General features: G+C 37.0%; 2 protein-coding genes across 9 annotated transcripts in view; one reads left to right on the forward strand and one right to left on the reverse strand.

The window, feature by feature from the left end:
- The window catches only part of LOC148309657 (phosphatidylinositol-3,5-bisphosphate 3-phosphatase MTMR4), a 144,942-nt gene extending 135,207 nt beyond the window's left edge, over nt 1–9,735 (forward strand). For 4 of the 8 annotated variants that reach the window (XM_088259784.1, XM_088259780.1, XM_088259779.1 and 1 more), the window contains 6 exons: nt 262–469; nt 1,022–1,174; nt 3,982–4,202; nt 5,831–5,962; nt 6,975–7,059; nt 8,342–9,735. In XM_088259784.1, coding sequence (XP_088115910.1) covers nt 262–469; nt 1,022–1,174; nt 3,982–4,202; nt 5,831–5,962; nt 6,975–7,059; nt 8,342–8,428 — 886 coding nt within the window. In that variant the 3' untranslated portion in view covers nt 8,429–9,735. The remainder of the gene's footprint in view (nt 1–261; nt 470–1,021; nt 1,175–3,981; nt 4,203–5,830; nt 5,963–6,974; nt 7,060–8,341) is intronic. The other 4 variants (XM_088259785.1, XM_088259783.1, XM_088259782.1 and 1 more) reach the window with 3 other exon arrangements.
- Nucleotides 9,736–19,310: 9,575 nt separating this feature from the next.
- Tbc1d22 (TBC1 domain family member 22) lies at nt 19,311–24,510 on the reverse strand. The gene is made up of 3 exons (XM_088259787.1): nt 23,861–24,510; nt 20,712–21,194; nt 19,311–19,879 (listed from the first exon to the last, which is right to left on the reverse strand). The coding sequence occupies exons 1-3, from the start codon at nt 24,419–24,421 to the stop codon at nt 19,451–19,453; spliced, it is 1,473 nt and encodes a 490-aa protein (XP_088115913.1). The 5' UTR covers nt 24,422–24,510; the 3' UTR covers nt 19,311–19,450.
- Nucleotides 24,511–25,278: the final 768 nt, after the last annotated feature.

Below are 25,278 nucleotides of genomic sequence, written 5' to 3' on the forward strand. Positions count from 1 at the left end.
GTTCTCTGTCTATTCACAAAAATATGAGTGTGACAGGTCTCCTTCTTGGACTTCCACAGTTCTCTGTTGAACTCTCTTCCAGTCCAGGCTTCCCACCTTTTTAATATCCTCGGACCATCTTGTCTGGGGCCTACCCACGCTTCTGCGTCCTGTTCTAGGCCTATTCGTCCACCTATCCTCAGACATACATGCCACATGACCTGCCCAGTTACACTTTTTCTGTATTGGCCAGCTATGTTTATCCGATATTGTATCTTACAGCAAGCAGAACGGAGTGTCGCGAGCGGGCGCGACGCTAGACCCCGTTGACGGGCTGGTGTGTCCACAGAGCCCCGTCCAGCAGCGCCTGCAGCAGATCATCCACGACCACCGGCTGCGCGAGGAGGTGCTCATGCGCGAGCTGCACGCCGCGCGCGTGGAGCTGCTCCAGCGCGCTCGCAGGACCGCGCGCCTCACTCCCGACCACACGGTGAGTTGGGCACGGGAACACTCTATACACCTTCCCCACTCGCAGCACGGGCCGCTTCTAGCCTTCTGTTCTCCTCTGCTTTATATAGGCCCCATTTCTTCGGTCGGTTGCTGTTTGTAGCCGGTTTCTACCCCCACAGCGGCTATATTGCCGACGACCGAACCATCTCTTTTGGGATCTTCCGACGCCTCTCTTATACTCCCGAGGTCTCCATCTTAATATTTTTGGGGTCCATCTTGTCTCGCAACATGTCCCGCCCATTGCCACGTGATCCATGATATCTTCTATTTTGGTTGTATTCCTGATATTGTCATTTCTTTCTTTATCGCTCAGGCTCAAACCAAGCATGGATCTTTCCATGGATCGCTGTGTACATTTGAGCTTCTCTGCATTTCTCCTTGTCAGAGCCATAGTCTCTAGCGCATATGTGTTCACTGGCAGTATGCGGGATTCGTACATTTTTCTTTTTAGACGGGTCGGAATCTTCTTACTTTGTAGAATTTGTCTGAGTTTGCCAAAAGCCGCCCGACTCTATTGGGGCATTATTTCCAGGAAATTGAGGGCAAAGACAGCGCCTCCGATTACGCGGGGTCGAGTTCTCGAAGCCTCGAGTGGACGGATCGAGAAATGGAGGAAAAGATTGCCATGGAAGACGCGTACTTTGATGAAAAGTTTAGGAGGCAGTCGGCGCTCGACATGTACTGGGTCAGTTTGCAAAACGGGAATGACAATCATCCGCCGCACTAATTCAAACATCCTGTAAAGTGTTGCATCATGCTGTGTATATATTGACATTCGCGGGGGGTTTTTTTTTTTAATAATTTTTTTATTGGCATAGCACTCAATCGCGGGGGGATCTAGAGTGTGTACTAACAGTGCGCCCCAATGCCCAAAATATTTAAAAAAAAAATTAATGGATTAATTTGAAATATATACGTATACTGACAAAAAAATTAAAATATACTTTGACATACTATGGAATTTTTTAATTTTTTTTAAATAATAGTGTTTTTATTATTTACATAAATATATCAATTTCATACTATTTCTGTGAGCCTAAGCGGCTCATTATTAAAAATAGGTATAAAATTGTAGTAGAGTGGGTTCAATAGGATCCAGTGCCCTATGCACCATTGAATGCGGATAACGGGTTAGAAGAGGAATTTTTATGAGTAGCCCATTTCTCTTTTCATGCTGAGGTAGTCGCTTACATGTTGACTCTTTTCCGCCAAAATATTGTCGCCAGTCGCCTAAAGATCATTTTATTTTACAAGATCTTCCCATCAAAACAATTATATGCATGATCTAGAAAAGTTCACTTCTAGATCATGCGTATACAGTGGAACCTCTAATAACGAGCATAATTTGTTATAGAATCTTACTCATTAAGCGAAACATTTTTGTTTTGACTGGCGTGGAAGTCCCGGCTCACAAGTGAATGTCTAGAAAAAGGGACTCCCCCTTTCTCTGTAACTCGTTATGCGAAATGTCAAGGGAGCTACTTTTTTTGCTTGTTTTGCAAAATACTCGTTATGGGAGGTTCCACTGTATTTTCTTTGAGGAGATTCATGAAAACGAAATGATCTTTTTATCTAACTGGCACACTGCCATTTAATGCCGGAAAAGAGTCGATACATGAATCATCTTTGCTTGCTGTTTGGGTGTTCAATTTTATAACATTTTTCCAATGATTTATTTCATTATATCCACTTATCCTGGATATACATTGTATATATAGCATGCTTTAATAAACTAACTACATCGATGTTATAAAATTTACAGTCATGATTTAACCCATCCGCATATCAGTTTTTTTTCAAAACATGTATATAAAGACACTAATTGAATGTATCCCCGCAAGTAAGAAAGTTGCCCCGCCCGGAGGGGAGGTGATACGGGTTGTCAAATAAGGGGGCGCTAATATTTTGCACCTGATAAAACGAGAACGAACATAGAAATAATCTTTAATGCAGAAAAAGGTACCGCGCACTAAACATTTGATGTTTAGTGCGCGGTCCAACAGCCGACCAATGACACCGCGCGCGTGGCTGCGGCGTCAACGGCGTTCAAATTCAACCGAGTTATAAAAATAAACTATCTCATAAAATTATAACTTTTACTGTTTTACCAATAAATATGGTACATATAACTATTATGCACGTATTTTATCATGTGTCTAGATCAGAAATGTGATAAATTAACATGAAAACTTAAAAAAACAACTCAATAAAACTGGGATGTAAAGTTTTGATTTCTCACTGATTTTAGTTGATATTTTAATCAAAAGGATAATTCTATCCTTACAGGGATATCTTTGGTCAAGTGTCGTCAATAAATTTGTATTAAAATTATAAGAAATAATGCGTTACAAAAAGCTTTCTTTACTGATTTGTAGGTATCATACGAAAGTATCATTATAATTTGAACTACCACGGATGGGGGCGTGGCTTAAACGGCGGCAGATTTGCAAATGTAAAAACATACCTACCGCCGACGGTTGGCGGCTGGTAGGCGGATGGGTTAATCTCGTTGACAAAGAAAAAAATATTTATTTAAAGTTCATATACAGAAAATAAATAAGTACATCGGCGGGCTTATTGCTAAAAAGCAATATCTTCCAACCAACCAATAAAAAATTATCACACTCTTACATATCGACGTGCCCTACGCAAAGTGCTCTTACTACATTTTTGTTCATTTTTAAAAATTTGGTGTGTGTTATCAACAGACCATTATCTACAAATATAAATAAACAAAAAAAATATATAAAATAAATTTTGCCTAGTTTTCAGGCGTATAAGACGCTATCTATATCGAATTTTCGAAATGAACTGAACTCCTAAAACGCTAACTACTTAATTTTGACAAAGCATAAAGTTTTAAAACGATAGAATACATTATTTTATCGTGTTTTTGAATGTATAATACTAGTTTAGTATTTCTGATAAAACCGTTAATTAATAAAAAAAATCTTCTAAGCTCTCTCCTGTAAAGTAACAGATTTGCAGATGGAGTACTTTACGTAGGGACCGTCAATATAATGATATATCGAAATAAATCTTTCCTGGAAATTTCATAGTAAGCTTACAGTAAAATTTCTCTAATGTTTTTTGCAGATACTTTGTGGTACATTTTTTAAATTTATAAAACTAAAACTTGTTTTTAATCTCTTTCCTTTTGGTACTTTTTTCAAATACAAATATAAGAGTTTCTGCTCAAGAAAAAAAGCTTCTTCGTCTCACCAATAGATGTCACTAGTGAAAATTCAAGTGATTCCAGTACAATTTTTCAAAATTGGATCACTTGGACCTGCCTAAGACGGTTTAAAGCCCTGTAAATTCCCAGACTTCCATATTCTCCTTCGTCTATGTTGAGATGTCAAAAATAATGTCAAAAATAACTCCCATAATTAGAGATAATCCAGATTTTGAACAAGTATTTGGGACACGCTCAAAATGTTGTAACTTATGTAGAGTTGTCTCAGTCGTGTAATGGGAGCGTCTCTCTTCCAGGACTATTACGCGCCGTCGGAGGCGTCCACGCTGAGCGGGGAGCCGGGGGCCTCCACGCCCGGGGAGCAGGCGGGCTCGGTGGGGGGCGGCAGCTCGCAGGGCTCCGCGCAGGGTCCCGCGCAGGGCTCGGGCGGCGTGCTCTGGGTGCCGGACCACGCCGTGTCGCGCTGCACGCGGTGCCACATGCACTTCTGGCTCGGCAAGAGAAAACACCACTGCAGGTCCGCACCCATACCCACCTTCTTTTTCTTCTTTTTCTTGTGTCATATCAGGTCCTCCCGATGTTGGCAATCACTCTGGCAAAGGCCTCTCTAAAGGTGGGGACTGACCGGAGCATTTCGTCGTAACGTACATTCGCGGGGAGCATAGATGGAGCACTTGGAACAGGATTTTATTTTATTTTTTAATTACCTAACGTCCCAAGTGACTCTGAAATCTAGCTACGGCTTATGCAATACCGCTTATCATGACCCTACTCAGGCTTCAACTTTTTAAGTTTCATAGCCTACGCCTACTCGTGAGTGGATTTACTCTTTATGTTTAAAGTTACCATAATTTCATGTAATTCATGAGTGATAATTCTAGGCAAAAACACTCGCTATCTCGCTAGAGGCATGAGTTTATACATTACATTTATTCTAAGTTAGCAGTGAAGTTACTTAGGTAATACGAATGCCTACAGCATAATGTGTTATGACGAAATAACTCCGGTCAGTCTGCACCTCAAGAGCTTATTCCCAATGTTTGCCAAAAAGTAACCTCTTGATCGTTAACGCCGTTGTGTCAACGGTCGAGATAATTATTACCCATTAATATGAAACAGAGCCCTATGCACCATTGAGCGCGGATACGGGTTAGAAGAAGAATAAGAGCCTTTTTTAGATTGATTCATTCATTTCAATTGGATCTGACAGATAATGACTGTGATGCGTACTGCGGTTGTAAAATATGCGCTACATTTCCGCCAGCATAGAGGAGACAAATATTTTCTTTTTCTTTTTATTGATTATTAGTATTAACCCTTTAAGTGCCAGGAGATATTAGTATTTTAAGAAAATAAGAAAAGTAAAAGCACACATAGTATTTTTTGCATATATATTTAAAGGATATTATAAAGACTTACCACATTTGAACACTGCAGTGTTAAATAAGTACAAATGTATTCCATATTTCAAATTATTACAATAATTGCTGGACATAAAAAGAAACACACACAAATATGAGCACATTTACGCGCTAATTTTGTATGGTCAGTCTGGCAAACACGGCATTGGAGACGCGCTTAAGGTGTTGTGAATAAATGAGAATGTTTACGAAGACAAACTGGTGTGGCGTTATGGTTAGTTGGTTAGTTAGTTGAATATGTGTTGGCTTAATACAAGGGTGGCGAACCCGCGGCCCGCCGGGTGTCTACTTGCGGCCCGCGGAGCATTTCACATATTTTTTCTTTAAGTGTACATAAAACCACCAAAAGAACATTTCGCCGTGCGTAGTTCGTATCATATCCCATATATGGAAGTATTTCACTGTTGTGACAATTTCAAGACCTATATAATGGCGTCAAGTAGACGTTGGATCTAAGAAAAGAAGAGTAACAGAAGAACTGAGAAGTTTTCTGACAATTTTTGTATTACCTAACTCTAATTTAATAAATATGTTTGATTCTCATTTTCGTTGTATCTTCAAAAAAAAAAATTTAGACACTAAATGTTTTTTTTTGTTCTACGGCCTGGTGTATAATGTCATTTCTAAAATCTGGCCCGGCTGCTGAAAAGGTTGGCCATGGCTTAATATATTGAATATAGCCGGGATTGGAAGCGCTACATGACCTGTTTATGTTACAATGTAGAAGCTGTGGGCGCATCTTCTGCGCGGAATGCTCGGAGAACACCACTCCCCTTCCCAACGAGCAGCTCTTCAACCCCGTGAGGGTCTGCGCCGAGTGCTTCGCGTCCCTCGCGCCGCCCTCCACCCACGACAGGTACGCTCATCAAACAATCAACCGTGGACCCAACATTTCCAGTAGCAAGTATCCAATCTGGCCCAAAGCACATTAAAAACAGAGCAAGGTTACCCTGTTAACCGGGCGGGATGCATAAATACGTCAAACGTAAACAATATCGGGTACGGGTAGACATATGAATACGTCCTTGAAATATATGTTTATTATATTATTTATACATGTCCGCCTCCGTAGTGTAATGGTCAGCACATTCGGCTACCATTCTGGAGGTCCCGGGTTTGATCCCCAGGGGGGTCAAATAAATATAAGTGATTTTTTTACTGTAATATTTATTCAATATTACCCTGGACTGGTACACTGCGTTTATATAAAGCAGTGCCCTATGCACCATTTGGGTGCGGATAAGGGTTTAAAAAAAAAATATATGGACATATATTTTTCGAACAACAAAGGTATTAGTCATCCATACATGTCTCGACATGAATTGAAGACACGGAGTGAATCAGTATTCGCGCCCGTTACAAGTTGCGTAATTGGACAGCGGACCGCCCGGTTAACAGGTTAAGGAGTGTCGAGCTGAGCAGACCATCAGACACATGGTGCAGGACTGCCGGCTCATAGGTGACCTTTGGGATATCTATGGGGCGACTGGCTAACAAAACTGCCAAGACTATAATACCATAAGACAAAACCCATATGGGTGAAGAAGAATCCAGAGGTACATGCAAAGTAAAGTAAGTACAGGTACGTCACTGCGGGGGTAACAAGGAAGAGACTCACCTCTACCTCTTTTATTTGTTAGGTCAAGGGATCTTGCATTCCTTATGTCACTGCGACCATATTAGGTCTATTGTAACCTTCTTCTGCTCAACACCTGTCTTGGTGGCTTACCACCAAGCTTCACCTTCTCGGAGTCCAGTAGTGGTCCTCCAAGGATGTGACTTGGTTTGCGAGCGAGTGCGTCACAGTTATTGTTAGTGGATTAGTGTTTGGTTATCCTCCATACAAAACCCTCGACCTCACATTGCAGAAGCAGTTCCCGGAGCGGCTCGTCGCGGTCAGCGGAGAGAAGGAAGCAGTCCCCCGCCAGCTCCACTCACTCGGCTGCGTCTGATGTAATATATATTTCATAATTCTTATGTCGCTGTGAGTAAATACGGCTGCTCTTCTACATCCGCACCCTTCACTAATCTTCACCTAGAGGGTGTGCAATACCGACATAGCAATGCGCGGTCAATTCCCAAAGTACAACACAGTATGGCACTGCGACCAGCCCTCCCCAGTACAAACTGACTGCTCATTGTGATGTTTCTTTTTGTCCTAACTGAGAACACCACTCGTTGACTAACTTCACACACTACCTTTTGTTTATTAATTATTAACATATTACATTTTAATATGCTTCTTCTTCTATTACTTAATAAGTTGACTGCCACAGAATTTTTCCACAATTCCAGTCTAAATAAAGCCAATTTGATTTAATCGTGTTACATTTTAAAAATAAAAAAAAGGACCTCCACGGCGGAAGATGTGGATTTTGATTTATCTAAAGTAATAATTAATTCATTCGTCCGCCTCCATAGTGTGATGGTCAGCACGCTTACCTACCGTTCTGGAGATCCCGGGTTCAATTCCCAGGGGGGGGGGTTAAATAAATATAAGTGATTTTCACTCTAATATTTATTCAATATCCTGGACTGGTACCTGAAGCGTAGGGCTGATCACCTTTCCTTCATGTGTTAATGATCAAGATAACACTGCGTTTATATGACGCAGTGCCCTATGCACCATCGGGTGCAGATGAGGGTTTGAAGAAAATAAATGGATAGATATTGGCATAAAGTTATTTCCAAATCGTTTTCCCGGATGTGTGGTTTATTCCTTCTACCCCGAATTTATTTCATACAAAAATAGATTGTATCAATCGTTTCTATCCACCATTTTACCGCATTCGTTTGAATTATAATACATATTTTATATAATTTGTCTGTTTTTTTTACTTTTTTTTTATTTTCTCAATTTTGTTACATTCGACGACAATATTTCAACGTGTGGGATACAGACTATCGAAAGCTTGTGTGATAGACAGCAAAAGAGGTCTAAAGATCTTTGGGTTCTGTTCAACTTTGTATTTTTTTTTAATAAATACACTTATTAACACCTATAACTTGTAGTCTTGAAATTTCCACCTACTAATGGTTATGCAGATTGGGAGGACGGTGTCTTCACTCGATCGTATCTCCTTGTGTATTGACTTCTTTATCCCGCATTCATAGTATATTTTAATAGGTCCCTTTAAAAATGATAGATAGAGGTTTTACTGTAATAGATGACCTCCACGGCGGACGATGTGGATTTTGATTTATCCGAAGTAATAATTAATTGATTGTTGGGCAGGTGAGGCACCTCAGCGAGTTCTGCAAGCAAGCGGCCGGAGAGCAGAATCTGACCAACAGTTCGCAGGTCACCGCGGCCTCCAACTAGCTGCTACCAACTACCCGTCCACTGCAACTGCCTACCCCCTACTGCGACTGACTGGGCAAGCCACACCTCATAGGAAACCTCGACAACAGTCTTGGTTAATTTTAAATTGCTGCTCTACTGATGATACTAACAATTTTGGGTAATACATATATCCAAAATTTAACAAGTGTATTGGATTGAATTCTACTTTTATTTACATATATCGTAGTCGTACAGGAGAAAGTGACTAACAAAACGTAAAATGTTCAGAAGGGCCATTTAAGTCACTTTTGGTTGGCAAGAAAATAAACATCAATGCAGTTAGTTTATGTATTAATTTTAAATCAAACACAGATTTTTTTAAATTTACTAAGTTAGTAGACTCAAAAAATCTGTGTTTGATTTAAAATTAATACATAAATTAAAATGGAGTTCTACAAATTAAACACCAAATCAATAAATAATGCAGTTAGTCATTGTTAACAAGTCAATATATTATACTTCCAAGTTTAATATCTTTTGGGATTTTTTTCAGGGCAATATTAAGCTAGTAAGATATCAAATAGTCAATGATCACGTTTTTGTAAAAAATGTTCTTGGTCACTTTCTCCCGTATGACTACGATATATGATAATATGTGACGCGTTTCATCTTGATAAAAGTTTGATAATGTCTTAATAAGACGAAACGCGTATATATAATATGTAAACAAATGTAGAATTCAATCCAATAAGCTTCTTTAATTTTGGATATATTACTTACATTTTTTAAATAGAATTCTACCAACTGTCTGCAGTTACAATGAATAGATACTGAGATTAGTGATGAAAGGATCAAGTTTGATTCATTCAAATATAGGTTGGCTTTTTCTCTTCAATCTTTTTTTTTTTTTTTAATTAATCTTTTTCAACCAACTCAAAAATAAGTGGCTATAGTGACTATCTGTGTCGTAAATACCAAATACATGACGAAAATAAAATTTTGTGTGAATACTAAATAATATTCTTTGTATATTAAATATTAAAATCAAACGCTGACTTTTAAAAACAAGTAAAAGTAAAATTTGTGACAGTTGTTTCTCCTTGTTAAGTTGACATTTGTTTGAAGATACCATAAGAAGGCGAAACAATTGTCACAAACAAATTTTATTTTTGTGTTTTTAATAATAAAATACAAATTTAGTAGACTCTATAAATCAGTGTTTGATTGAATATTTAATATGTAAATTAAAATACAGTTGTACAAATTAAACGCCAAATCTATAAATAAACTAGATATTGTATTTGAGGTTGTAAAATGACATTAAAATTTGAAAAAATTAAATAAAAGTGTTTTTTGCACTCATTGAAACCTGAAATTTTAATTCGCCATGATGATTGATAAAACCCATTCATTTTTATCATCTATTATTGAAAATTAATACAATATATTAAAGAAATTTTAAAAATCCATTTGCAATTGTCAATCCGTGGTCGTTTCATCACTAACGAAAGTGTTCATATTTCGTTTGCTTATTCCAAAGCTGTTAATATGTAACCATTTTCACTCCATTTGGTAAAATTGTCGATACAAAACATATTGCGAAAAAGGCTATTAATTTGACGATAGGGAGGATGTCTCCCGGGCTGTCTTGTCAGTCCTCTGAATGAGATTTTGAGTTACGCAACAATTACATTGAAACTGCTAGCTGACCCCCTCCACTGCCAGGAAGCCCTTAATAATTGTAATAAATATAAACTAAATGCTTTCTGTAAAAAGTGGCAGTACCTTGAAAGGGATTATTTTCACATTTTGTAATATAAAAAGCTCATATTGAGCTGTAGATTTAAAAATATTATTGTAAACAAATGTTTGAACTTAAATATATATAACGATGTTTCAAGTTTGTAAATTTTTAACAATAAGTACCGACAAATATATATATATTGTAAATTATTTGAAGCGAAGTGAAGTATGTACAGTTGTCGGCGAATAGAGTCGGGAAGACGCAGAACTCCATTTCACAGACTTGTCACTCGGCGATATGTCGACACATGTTCCTCTTTCATTCTTTGTTTGGGATTCGAGGAACTTTACTTTTCCACGAGGGACAACTGAAAAGCGGTTAGATTTATCGGAACTGCTCTTGTGATTGTAGTTTAGTACGTTATCGATAAGAAATTTTATTATTGGCATGTTGATTATTACATATGTTCAAAACTTACGCTGTTTATGTATATACACATTAGAGCATTTTTCAACTCCAACGAGACATAATATTTTTGCCTTATTTATTTTTAAATCATATATATTTTCAATTTGATTGAATTAATATCTCAAGTATCTGTAATGTGGTATAAACCCTACTAATTCTGTCCGCCTCCGTAGTGTAATGGTCTGCACGCTCGGCTACCGTTCTGGAGGTCCCGGGTTCGATTCCCAAGGGGGGTAAAATAAATATAAGTGATTTTTTTTTTCAGTCATATTTATTCAATATTACCCTGGACTGGTACCTGAAGCGGAGGGCTGATCACCTTTCCTTCATGTGTAAACCATCAAGATAACACTGCGTTTATATGACGCAGTGCCCTATGCACCATTGGGGTGCGGATAAGGGTTTTATTATTATTATTATTAATTCATAAGAAAATTGAGAGACTATCAACCCGCGTATTCTTTACAAACGTGTTAATGATTTTACAATACTCCGTTTTGAGGGCTCTCAACAGAAGATTGAGAGTTGATGATAGCAAATAACAGCTGGCCCGATTTATTGTTTACGTGATCAAAAAAAATCCCTTTGAATCACCACCTAATTACTGATCAATTTTGGAGTATCTCATGTCGCATATCATCAGTTCAATGTCAATGTCGGGGAACATGCAAAAACATTATTTATATATTATAAGTTTTGAAGTTTAGAAACGGTATTTAATAATATTTATGTGTTGCCGAACCACCTTCATATTGTGCTCGTAAAATCCGATCTTGAATATCTATCCGATGATTCAAGATGGCTAGTTGAAAAAATAAAATATTTTAAATCTATGACTTTATTTATTGATGTTGATCCGAATCGGAAAATACAGACCGGCAATTTTGGCATTGGCCAACGCGTGATCAACACCGGATCCAGCGCATCGTCACTTTGTGGAAGGGGACATGAATATACAGGTTTGTAAAAATAATAGGAGCATTTACTTCTCCTCCCTGTAACATGTGCGTGGGTCATCAATATATATTACAACACCTATTGATGTACCAATTATTTTTTTTACTTCTCTGAAATTTTCAAGCCTACATTGTGTAGTTGATAATGTATTCAACCAAAAGCCCCAAATTAAATATAAAATTATCAAAACACGTGTTTTATAACAATTCACCACTCTTCTACTGACCCTTTCTGCCAACCAATGGTGCATAGGGCACTGCATCAGATTAATGCAAAAATAACCTGATCGTTAATTACATATATATGAAGACAAGGCGATCAGTCCTGCGCTTATTCGCACGGTACAATTCAGTGTGATAAGAAACAAATATTAAAGTGCAAAAATCTCTTGCTTCTCCGGGAATTGAACCCGAGGCCTCCAGTACGGTGACCAAACACGCTAACCGCAACACTATAGAGGCAGACGGTTGTGCATCCACCATAGGTGGATAAAAAAAACTGGAAAGTAAAAATACCCATAAGTTTAAATGACAGTGTACTCATTTTGATAGTCGAGATGAGGAAATTTGACTTCCGACATAACGAGGCCTTCAAAAACATGTCCAAACATCATATTTCTACAAACTTGATAAATAATCTACTGACAAATCCACACACATCATACAGTTGATGATTGACGATACAAAGGGAATGTCTCTGTATTATCAATCATCAATCTTGATGATTTCTAGTGATTTTGCATTAAATTGTTAACATGTTACCTCAAAAGGTTAGGTTCACATAACTCTGTCTAATCTTCAGTTATATTTTTATATTTAGACATCATATCCCGGGTGTACTGGCAAAAAAAACGTTAAGTCAAAAATATGCAATTTTGATGCAGTATTATAAAGTTTTCAACTTTCTATAAACTGGTAGAATACACTAAGTAGTTGGAAATGTCATATATCGCTCACTCCTTTCAAGAACGTCATAAATCAAAAAACTTGATTTTTCAGGAGAACGTTTATAAAGTTTAAAAATATAACACAATGTATTAAAAATAAATATCAAGCCACTTATTGAACTTTTTACTGTGCAACAGATCTTTTTTAGGTAAAACCTGAAGGTTTCTTCTCTATTTGAAAAATATTTAGCATATTTGAAAAAATAATCAAACAATACCTTTTCTTCAAAATGCAAAAATTACATTTTTTGCCCTGTAGCGCGTAAATATTAAGTTAAAAATTTGCCTCTTTTGCTGGGATATAGTACATTTTCTAGGTATTTCGAAAACAAGCACAACTGAAAATTGACTATTTTTTATTTATGACGTTCTTGAAAGGAGTGAGCGATATACATATGTGGTTTTAAAAATAAATTCAACTTTAAGTTTAATAGCCGGTAAAAGGTAATTCAGGCTAAAAGCTTTAAATAACAGGGATTTTAGAGTTGACGTTTTTTGCCAGTATACCCACGATATGTAGTCTGGAAATGCCCCAAGTCTGGAACTGAAATGTCTTTGATAATACTTGAAATTCTCGCTTTTGATTGATGACAGTAATAAGTATGTAATCTAAATTGAAATCATTTGATAACACCGGCATGACACTAATACATGTGTAATCCTTTATATTTTCTCTTGGTTTTAAATACTTTCTGATTGCGTGATACTATTGAAACTGAAACGATTACGCAGATTTATTTAAAATAACTAACATATTTATTAGTTCATCTGCTCAGTTCTAAACTTGTATACTTTTGTTAAGATTTTCTGTAATATTTTTCTTGATTCTTAGGCGCTTCTATATAAATATGTTGTTGTATTATATTATAATAAATTACACCTGATCATTACGATGAATTGTTTTATTTATTTACCAATCAAATTCCTTTTTAATTTGGTTTGACGGTTTAGTTTCAAGTGATTATATAATCATCCTTTGTGTTTTCAATATTAACAAGTATTCTAACGTGTAAAGGCTACTAGCCGTAACTCAAGTTGCGGCTGTTTGGCGAACACGGCTCAAAGCATTCTTATAACTAGCCTCTATCATATACAATCACAGACTTTGCTCTATCTCTTTCCTTCACCGAGATATTCATTATCCGAATAGCCTTGAAATTGTATTCATTTGATACATGTGTTGGTAAAACGCATCATTTTAAGTTAATTTAAACTCGTTTATCTCAAAACTACTGTTTTTTAACTTGCAGCTATTCGCCTTTGCACATTAGAGCATTGGGGTGTCACCCAGTGCAGTCGGATGGGTGCTGTGCTAACTTGATAGTAAATTACACGAGACATAGAGGTTGTGCGTTCGCGCTGAATATGTAACAGTTAAATATATACTGGAAATTCTTGTAAATATTTTGAAAATAATACTTATTATAGATATGCTTTTTTGAAAACACAATTTTTGATGAAATTCTTTAATCTCAATAGCTTTATCTACCATAAGGCATTTGTATTATACTCAATTCATATAATGATATTTAATAATAAATTCATAGTACATCAAATTTACACACAATGGAAAAGAAAAAGTTGTTTTTCTTCTAACATTGCTTCTGTAATGCTCATTTTAAAGCTGTAAGTATGTAAAACGTATATCTACTTCAATGTGAACATATACATATTTTTTCATGACTTATACACACATATTAAAAAGTTCGCTTATAACTATGATATTTTATTTTTCTCAGTTTTAATAGTTCGGGAGAAGTTTGACTCCAAACTGTGGACGAATAATACAAAAGTGTAAAAGTAATGGATATTTCACAGAAATTACAAATCAACACAATTACAAAACAATATCGGACGCAGTAAAAATTCGTTTGAGATGGTTTGGACATGTGGAACGTATGAGTGAGGAAAAAACGGTTAAACAAATTTATGAGGCGATTGTAGTTGGACAAAGAAGCAAAGGAAGATCGAGGAAAACCTGGCACAATCAGGTATGTCAAATACTTGAAAGCGGCCGGGTCAGGAGTCGTAATAATCGTCGGGTATGTATGAGATGCATGAATGTAGAAGAGGCGAAGAATGTTTGCAAAGACAGAGTGGTGTGGCATTCTATTCTCTCTGCCTACCCCTGCGGGGAAGCGGCGTGATGGTTAGTTAGTTTAGTTAGTTAGTAAAAATTCGATCGAAATTATGAAAAATAAATTGAAGTATTTGAATTATAATTTAATAAATATAAAATCACAATTATTTAGACTTGTGATGGATAAATATTTAGTAGGCGTTTAAGAAAAATATATATTAGCGTCAGACTCTCTTGACGCTTGTTCAAAGGATTCAAAAATCACAAATAACGGAGCAGCAATAGATATTTGGAGATATGCAGATAACAAACAACGGGGACAACTTGTCTGTTTGATGCTTCATCTTTTTACAAAATTTTGAGTGTGTCCAAATACTTGTTCACAAAATCTGGATTATCTCCAATTACAGGAGTTATTGACATCTCATCAAAGATGAAGAAGAATATGGACACACTAAAAATGTTGTAAATAAATTGTCTGGTCAAATTATAAGCTTAAATAATAAAAATTAAAATGGTATTTTCTGGCGTTTCTCATGTGTGTTATTATAATCCAGGATTCGGACCTCACATACTAATATAAGAGTTTCTGCTTAGTAAAAAGCTTCTTTGCATCTCACCAATACATGTCTCTAGTGAAGTTCTAGTGATTCAAGAACAAGGTTTCTAAATTGGTTTATATATACAGAACTTCCAAGAATTTGAGTAGTGTGGTTGTCAATAATGGGTAGAATTGGTGAATGTTACACGTGTGTAAAGTGATCACTTAAACCAGCCTATGACAGTCGTCAGCCCCGTAAATGCCCAGACTTCCATATTCTTCTTCATCTTTGATGAGATGTCAAAAAATACTACATCTTTTTAGCGCTTCTCTGTGGCTTCCAAAGCCAACTATGGACTCTCACCCGACCTACCACAAAGAAAGATAGAGCGTCGAAAAAGGCACTATAAAAGAAAGCCCAAATATCACGAGAAAAGAGTTTTTATTCCAAGCACAGCAGGTTGTCCATTTACAGAATTTTATTGGATTTTTTCACGGCTTTTTTTTCAAGTAACGCGGTGGAACGGCGTTCTAGCACTTTTTATATTTTTATTTAAAATATTTTATTATTATTTTCAAAATCAATTAGACGAAACAATGTTTGCGCTCACGTTATTACAATCTATATTTATATAATTCGTCAAAATGATAAAATATGGTATTATAATGAAATATTTTTTTTTAGTAAAAAGCTCGAGATGAAGTGAGTTCCGGGATCTTTTTTGTTTGATAAAAAAAAGGGAAAAAGTTTCATATAAGGGCGGAAACAGGCTAGCAGCCGTGCTCGAGTGGACTGTTTCAAGCTGCTAGTATATTTCAGCATTACTCTTTCTTAGTTCACATTACAATCCCAACAAATTACATAACACACATTACAAAATTATATGAAGAACAATGTGTAAAGCAAAATTAAAATATACAAAACTTGTGTGCAACCCATCATGACATAAGGGGTCGAAAGCAGAGCGGACACCGTAGTCACAAAAAATACGCTTAGAGTTTAAAAATGAAGACTCTAAGAAGCATATCTGGCAAGAGTCTACGAGACAGAATAAGGAACACCAGGATAAGAGGAAATATGCAAGATCGAAGATGTCATTAGGTGGGGAAGGCAACGAAGGAGACAATGGTACGCGCATGTGAGGAGAATGAAACCATCCAGACTCCCCCACATTGCACTGCACGGCCAACCCTAAGAGACGACTCCCGGGCAGACCACCAAAGAGATGGATTGACAGCTGGAAATCGACATCGCAGGAGGCTAATCCCTCTTAAAAACAGTCCACAAGGCCTACACCAAGCAGAAGAAGAAGAATGTTCTTCAACTAAGACATTGTTATTGTCCAGAGTGAAATAATTATAAATTTTTAATATCTTCAGATTACGGGAAAATTCGAGGTTCTCCCATTTAACAATATCTGTTTTACTATTACAAGCAAAAAATTACATCATTCACAAATTGAGTTACCAATTTCATGTATTATGCCATATGGAATACAAAAATAACTCAAATTAAATTGATTAATTTCAGTAAAACATGTATCAAAATATTGTACAATATGCATTTTTAAACATTGAAATTTGATTTCATCATGATCACGATATTCTCAAATCAGATTTTAACACGAGGGGAATTGCAAAGTAAGTATTTATTTTACAATCAACGCTTTACTTATAAATGATAAAACTTTATAAAATTGATACAATTAGATTATAAAAAATGTACAAAAATTAGATTACTGAATTAATTTTATAATATATCATCCGTAAGTGATGAGTGGCCTTTAAAGCTTCTTGCCAGTAGTAGAATATAAATGTCGTTTTATACAACAAAATCCCATAATTGAAAACAAAAAATTATGTTGTTCAAAAAATTTACATGCATTTAAATTTACACCTAACTGAAGGTTGATATCATTTTTTGCCTAACTCTTTGTATATTTACTTTCAGACAACTGGCAACATATTGAGCTCCTATAATCATGGCTTCATTTTGTAATACACAATCAATTCAATCACGTTAAATTTAATAACAAATCAACAACATATAACAAGTAAATTATTTCAGTTCAAGTATTTCTCAAGAAGGCGACCAAATCATATGACCACTTTTACAAATGGCAATCAAGGTATAAATAGTGATATAATGATAGATTTCTATTGACAATACATTTTTATTGCATACAAAAAATAATATATGGAAATTATAACTAACACTACATACTTAAAATATAGCTATAACAAAACTAAAATCAAACATAATATCTCTTATACAAGGATGTGATGAATAATATCAGGAATATAAGAGGAAGGATAAGATTTGATAATTAGATAATTGTAATTTAATTATTATTCTTACTGCGCCGGCCCACGCTGAAGGTTATCCTTAGTGGAACCACTCTCTGAAGTTTTAAAGACGTCTTCTTCCTATCTCTGCCTTATAATAAAATATGTATTATTTCATAAAATGACCAAAGAACTCTAGCTTTCTTTTCTTCATAGTATTTATATAACTTCTCTCAATTTTCACATGTCGCTCACTCCTTTCAAGAACGTCATAAATCAAAAAACTTGATTTTTCAGGAGAACGTTTTTGAAGTTTAAAAATATAATACAATGTATTAAAAATAAATATCAAGCCATTTATTGAACATTTTACTTTGCAACAGATCTTTTTAGGTAAAACCTGAAGTTTTTTCTCCATTTGAAAAATATTATTTATATTTAAAAAAATACTTAAACAATACCTTTTCTTCAAAATGCAAAACAACACTTTCTGCCCTGTAGCGGGTAAATATTAAGTTTAAAATATGTCTCTTTTGCTGGGATATAGTACATTTTCTGGGCATTCCGAAAACTTGCACAACTGAAAATTGACAATTTTTGATTTATGACGTTCTCGAAAGGAGTGAGCGATGTGTCTTAAAACATCTTAGTTTTAAATTCTCTCAACCCGTGATATTTCGAGCATTCTTCTATAGCACCACATTTTGAATGCTTCAATCTTCTTTGCAGTAGCTCGGGTGGGAGTCCAGTCTTCGAAGTGATATAGAAGCACTAAAAATGGCATCGCACAATTCTTCAACGCCTGCCGCGTTAAACCTTCTATTACTGAGAAGATCATGCAATTTAAAGTAGCAGATTCTTGCCATTTCTATCCTGACTTTATTCTTTTAGGAATGGCCCCACTGGTCAGTTTAGTTGGCTGTTGGCAGCCCCATATTTATATTGATCTACCCTTTCTAGTATATATGAAAACGTTTATAATGGAACTTGATGCGGCTCTTTCTGAATCAATATTATTTTTATATACGAAAATGCTCTATACAATGTAGGAAATAACAGTTTAGTGAGTGAAAAAAACCACAGCAATTTCGATTAATATATTCTATTCCCATACAACGTGTACTCGGCACATTCAATGTATGAATATCAATACAAAATCGTTACAAAACCCATACAGGCATCCTTTCATCTATGTAGGTTATGTTTCACTATTATGCGCCAGATAATGACTCCAATAAAGTTTGAATCTCTTTTTACAAAGGATTTTTAGATCATTTTTAGTGTAGTAATGACACGAAGAACACGGCAGATCCAAATTATGCGAGTGTAATGAGAGAAATGCCCATTTGTCTATATCATCAACTGATAATGATATTATTTTGTAGAACAGTACACATTAAAATCAGAATTTCATCATATCATTATGATGTAATTCCACTAAGAAATGGTAGTTAAAAACATTTACCGAATCTTGAAAATGTTTTGGTAAATCATTTCCTTGTATCGATACAAAGAACGAAGGTGATAAATTGAAGGAAGTCAGTTTTACGGAAACATCTCAACGACACTTAAAGGTGGGGACTGACCGGAGCATTTGGTCGTAACGTAACATTCGCGGCGAGCATCCGAACATCGGATGGAGTACTCGGAATGAGCTCGGCTCGCTGTACTGACTATATGTATGCTCGCATCGTAACGTGTTAATTAAAGAGAAATATTTGTCTTTTCATTATTTACACAAATACTTCAATTTCATACTATTTCTGTGAGCCTAAGCGGCTCATTATTAGAAATAGGTATTAAATTGTGGTAGAGTGGGTTCGAACCGAGAAACTCTGACTTAAGAGTCCGCAAAACTAACCACGGGACCACTACCCGACACATTACATTATGACTAAACGTCTCCGGTCAGTCCCCACCATAATAGACACCACATACTTAATTTACCTGAACCGTCTTAAATCCCGCCTATACCCTGAAAAATCCCATCATCAAACGACCAAAACCTTGGACGTGAACCGAGCGAGCAGATCTGCACGTCATCTGGAGCTGGCGCCGGCGCTCGGGGCGCTGTTCTCGGGGCTCTGCAGGTGGTTGGGCGCGTCGGCGAAGGCGAACTTGAGCCGGTACGCCTCGGCCACGAGCACCCCGATGTGCGAGTCCTGCCAGTTGTGCGTGGGCACGTTCTGCAGCAGGATCATGAGGCCCTGGAAGTCCCGCTCGCGCAGCAGGCGGTCGCGCCAGTGCAGCAGGAAGGCCGCGCACACGTACAGCTGGAAGGTGGCGAAGCCGTCCGACTCCGCCAGGTAGGTGTCCCACAGCCGGATGGTGCAGGGCAGGGGCAGCTCGCGCGTCAGCAGGTTGTTCATCCAGCGGAAGGAGAACTGCAGGTAGTCCACGCCGTGGCCCTGCAGATGCTGGTGGAGCGGGAGGTCTATTCTGCGAATCAGCTCCTTCAACTGATTCACCTACAACAGGTTAAGATATGCGCGTAAGAAAGAGTCATCCTGGATCGGAACGATAGAGTGTAAGTATTAGCGTGCGAGAGAAACACAACCGTTCAACTGTGGAACAGCGTGTAGTAAGGAAGCGTATTTATTCTTCTTCTTCTTTCTGTGAGTCCCCCTCCGTAGTGTAATGGTCAGCACGCTCGGCTACCGTTCTGGAGGTCCCGGGTTCGATTCCCAAGGGGGGTAAAATAAATATAAGTGATTTTTTCTCTGTCATATTTATTCAATATACCCTGGACTGGTACCTGAAGCGGAGGGCTGATCACCTTTCCATCATGTGCAAACGATCAAGATAACACTGCGTTTATATGACGCAGTGCCCTATGCACCATTGGGGTGCGGATAAGGGTTTTATTATTATTATTACTTCTTTCTGTGCCTCTTCTAACGAAGATCGGCGATCATCATGGCTATCTTCCATTTTGATGCTGCAGCTGGGAACAGAGATTTGGCAGAAGCCAAACCATTGTCGTAGGTTTTTCAGCCATGGTGTCCTTGGGCGTTCTTGAGTTCTTTGCGCCTCAGTCTTTCCTTGTATGATTAGGTGGAGAAGATGATATTTTCATTCCGAAATACATCAGCTTTCTCTGCTTGATGGTTGGTAGGAGTTATTACTCCGCACATTAACTATTATAAATTTTTGCTACAATTTATTTAGAACAGTGGCTGTTCTAAATAAATTTTTATTTAAAATGCGGTTCCACCAAGAAATATCAGAACAAAACTTAAATCTAGTATAACTTGAATTTAATATGGACAAATTCTCTCTACATATAATATTTAAAATTACCTTGTGCTGAATGCCCAACTGGGCGAATATGTAATTATCCTGGATGCTGTCCAAGAACTTGGAAAGGCACCAGAAGGAGTCCGCCTCGATGACCTGCTGCTGCTCCGGGGTGAGCGAGTCCACCTGCCAGTTGTCCAGGTCGTCTCCGATCGGCACCACTTCCTGGAGGAACACCATGAAGAACGGGGTGACCAGGTCGTTTATCCCCTGCACGTAGCCGGAGGCCGGGTGCCTTATGGCCCAGATGTAGAGTATCCTCTCGAACATGGTCTGCACCGTGATCTGCTGGAACAAGGCCACCAGAGGACTCATCCTCGGTATGTCGATGTGGATCTGTCTGTAGGTTTCGTCGTCTCTCTCGGCTTCATAGTACTGGTTCACTAGATGCCAGTAGTCGAGGCGCTTTCGCTCCAGGACCTCCTGGCGCCGTTCGGCTTTAGCGGGCAGGTACCCGGAGAGCAAACGCCATGTCACGGCTCTTATCTGTCGATAAACACACATTTATATATTATATATTGCATTATTATTATATATTGCTTCTGTAAATGTCTTTGCACTGTTCCGTGTCTGTCTGCTGTGCTGGTCGGGGTTGTGGGCGTCTGTGTACCGGCCAGCGTCGGGTCGGAATTGGATCTAGCTGACTTATTTAACTAAACACTTATCCCTTTCACTGCCTACACTGGGGTGCTTCTAGACAATTTAGCGATGGGCTTACATTCTTGTATTTATTTAGATTGGCAGCGACAGGTATATTGAAAGCTTTTAAATGTAAATTTACAGTAAAATCTGGATAAAATTTTATATTGTTTCATGTTTCACGTTAGAAAAAAATTGCTTAGCAACAGCAGATCTATCAGATCTGGGCATGCGGTGGGACAGCTTTCAAAATATATGTATAGCATTCCACATAACTTACGTAAACTAGAAGCGATCAATTATTTTTTTTTATAATTTATATTTGAAGCACTAACATTGTGATTTTCCATTTCATAATTTAATCAGTCTTGATAAAGAAGCAGTTAGTTTCGAAACTGGTAGACATTATAATTAAGTTACAATAAAATATTTATAGTGAATTTAAAACAAAGTTACATTTGAATTATAGAAGCAATCTCTCTTAATTAAAAAAAGGGGATTTCGATGCTATAAATCTCCATTTGACAAGTATTGATTGGTCATATCTTTGTGATGTTAATATCGAACAATCAATAGATAAACTGTATTCCATATTCTATGAAACAATAAATTCTCATGACCCAACCTTCACACCCTACAACAAAGAGTATCCAACTTGGTTTACTAAAGACCTAATATAATTAATCAGTTGAAAGAAATTGCTTCATAAAACACTAAAAGAAAGCTTAACAGCTACTGAACTATATTTCAATCTTTTTGTGTATTACTAAATGTATTACTTAATACAAATGCACTGTTCTTTATTGTTTTTATATTCAATTGTAAAAGGTCCCTGTGCCGTTTGAATAAATAAATAAATATAATTTAGTGCTATTTTTGTGGGTGTAACTCATTCATCGAATCGGTTGTGACATTTACCCCAAGTGCATGTTGGTCCTCGGGTCAACCAAAATCACATGTGATCGACATTTAATGTAGTTATAAGTATGTGAATAGTGCTATGGTAGTGACGTATGTAGCATTGTTTGCATGCTGTTGTAGTGATTGTCCTGACGAAGGGTACATCACAAAATAGGTAGACAAACAATCTCGCTGAGTGGTTATATACTAATATTACTTAAATTTTTGTAAAAAATCTATAAAAGTAAAAATGACTAGCCACAAAGTAAATGATTATATTAATAATATTGAGAAAATTATGACATCATTTATTAATTATCCTCAACACTTATGTTTTAGAAAAACATTAATATTTTATTACAACACATGTAAGTCAGTTACAAACCATTCAGATAGTAAGTTATTTATTTAAGCTTTACAGGTGACATATCGCTCACTCCTTTCAAGAACGTCATAAATCAAAAAACTTGATTTTTCAGGAGAACGTTTTTAAAGTTTAAAAATATAACACAATGTATTAAAAATAAATATCAAGTCACTTCTTGAACTTTTTACTGTGCAACAGATCTTTTTAGGTAAAACCTGAAGGTTTTTTCTCCATTTGAAAAATAATTAGTATATTTCAAAAAATAATTAAACAATACCTTTTCTTCAAAATGCAAAAACAACACTTTCTGCCCTGTAGCGGGTAATATTAAGTTAAAAATATGCCGCTTTTGCTGGGATTTAGTACATTTTCTGGACATTCCGAAAACATGCACAACTCAAAATTGACAATTTTTTATTTATGACGTTCTTGAAAGGAGTGAGTGAGAGTCGATATTTAATAAAATATATAATTATGGATAGTAATTCCCTCTGTACATAGATGTCAGGCATGGTTATGCCCCATGTTTTTCAGAGCTATATTTTTTAACCCATGATTTTATATACTAATACAGAAAAATGGAAACCAATAAAGCTCTCTTAACAGAGTCGATATAAACTTGACATAGGTAAAGAATTTTCTGAAAAAGAAGGTTCCGAGGTATCTCTACATGAGAGAGTACGGCTATTATCCTTGGCTCTACCCGACCCAGTTTCTCCAGGGTATGCTTGGCTACAATAGTTTAGAGACTAGAAGGAATGTGTATTTGATTACGCATTTTTATCGATTGTTGCGCGGTGTGATCGATAATCCTGAAATTATCCAGAACAATGTCCGTATGTTCCCGATAGTTACCTAAGACAGCGTCGACATAGATTGTTTCACATTCCTATACACAGGACCAACCTGCCGATGGTTATGCCTGTAGGAAGAGCTACCGCTATGTTGATCAATATCACATTGGATATTGATCTGTCCCATGTGTCCGAAGGAGTTTTCCGAGGCGAGATTCTTCTACACCTTTAAGTCTTCTTGCTTACTTTTAATATATACGCCTTGAATATTGTTTGTTATGCATATATAAATTTTTTGTTGTTGAAATAAATTGAAATTGAAATTGAAATATGTCAAATTATCAAATTTTATCATTTACAAATATCGAAACTAATTTACTTGCAATCCTCTCCTTGAGTCAAATTCAATAGTGTAATATTAGTGGAATTAAATTAGTGAAAAACTTGATTACCTTAACTGGCACACCGGACCAACACAACTGCTTCAATTCATTAAGATCTAAGACTTCTGACTCCCGCAACTGATTAAATCTTTCCATTTTAGACTCGAAGTTTTCTTCTTTAGCAGCTAGAGTAGGGAACCTTATGGCTCTCGGCCGTCCTGGATAGTGTCGCGCGGGGGCTGTAGGAGACACGGGGGGATCGGCATGGCTCGGAGAGGAATCCTTCCCTTTCTCGGCACTTTCAGGTTTCTTTGTGTCACTTTTGGCAACCGCTGTGGCACTCGATTTGGTTTCACTGCGATGCGAATTGATGACGTTCAGCGCCGCCGATAGCGATATGACTTTAGATATTTTAGTATCGGCCATTCCGCAGACGATGTCGTCATCCCCCGCGTCCCAGGCATCATTTACACTCTCCTGGAAGTCTTGAAAGGACGAAGAGCCCGACATAACCTTCGCGAGACGACCTTCTTTTCTAGGACTCAGTCTTCCCGGCACTGCGCGACTGTTTTTCTTCCAAAACGAATTCTTCTGGTATTGATCATAATTTTCTCGAACCTTTCCCTCCATAACAGATTAACCCCATTAGTTTAAAACCTGAAGAACCAGGAAATCAGTCCATTACAGTTATGATCTGTCACAAGCACAAAACAATAGCCAGTCGAAAAAAACATTTTCCCCGTAGTCGTGAGCGACGTACCCGGCTCTATATTCTTCTCACTGGTAACATTTTAATGATTTATTTCCTGGCGCCAATTTGAAAAGTATGAAATAGTCAGTGCCTCCTAGATTTTTTGTAATATTATTTTTCCACAAACGTCATGTGATGATCTACGCTGTAGGTAGACTTGCTTATCTACCTATGCATAATAAAGAGTTTAAATATTTTCATGTTCTTTGTGTTGTTTTCTATTGATCTTGCTACCTTTTTACTCATTCAAATAATAATAATAATAATAAAATTGGATAACTTATATAGCGCCATTTTCGTAAAAAAATACCTCAAGGGCGCTTCACGGTGAATGAATTGGGGAAAATATTATGGTGGAAATGATTTAGAAAACAAATGTGTTTTTAGTCTTTTTCTAAAGATCATCTCACTCTCACTATTTCTAACCATTGGTGGAAGAGCATTCCACGCCGTCGGTCCTGCAACAGCAAAGGCACGCTCGCCAAATTTAGTGCGTTGCTTGCGAGCTGGTAAGATAACTTTGCCCATTGCAGATGTTGTAGCCGATCGAAGCGTGAGACGTCTATCAACCAATTCATCTGGAATACACAGCTCCTTAAGATACTCTGGAGCCATATTGTGTATTGATTTATACATGAGTAGGCAGAGTTTATACTCAACCCTTTCTGGAAAGCGTAACCAGTGGAGTTTGTGAAGTAGTGGGGTGATGTGACTGGATTTAGAAATTCCAAAAATT

The sequence above is a fragment of the Brachycentrus maculatus genome, unplaced genomic scaffold (assembly GCF_059751285.1).
Source record: "Brachycentrus maculatus isolate JH-2025_06_01 unplaced genomic scaffold, ASM5975128v1 h1tg000119l, whole genome shotgun sequence".
Taxonomy (NCBI): domain Eukaryota; kingdom Metazoa; phylum Arthropoda; class Insecta; order Trichoptera; family Brachycentridae; genus Brachycentrus; species Brachycentrus maculatus.

Excerpts from the sequence above, each read along its gene's own strand:
- Tbc1d22 (XM_088259787.1), bottom strand. The coding sequence starts at position 24,421 with ATGGAGGGAAAGGTTCGAGAAAATTATGATCAATACCAGAAGAATTCG. Across the intron at positions 21,195-23,860 it reads GGTCCGGTGTGCCAGTTAAG|ATAAGAGCCGTGACATGGCG; the intron begins GTAATCAAGTTT and ends GTTTATCGACAG. Across the intron at positions 19,880-20,711 it reads AGTTGGGCATTCAGCACAAG|GTGAATCAGTTGAAGGAGCT; the intron begins GTAATTTTAAAT and ends AACCTGTTGTAG.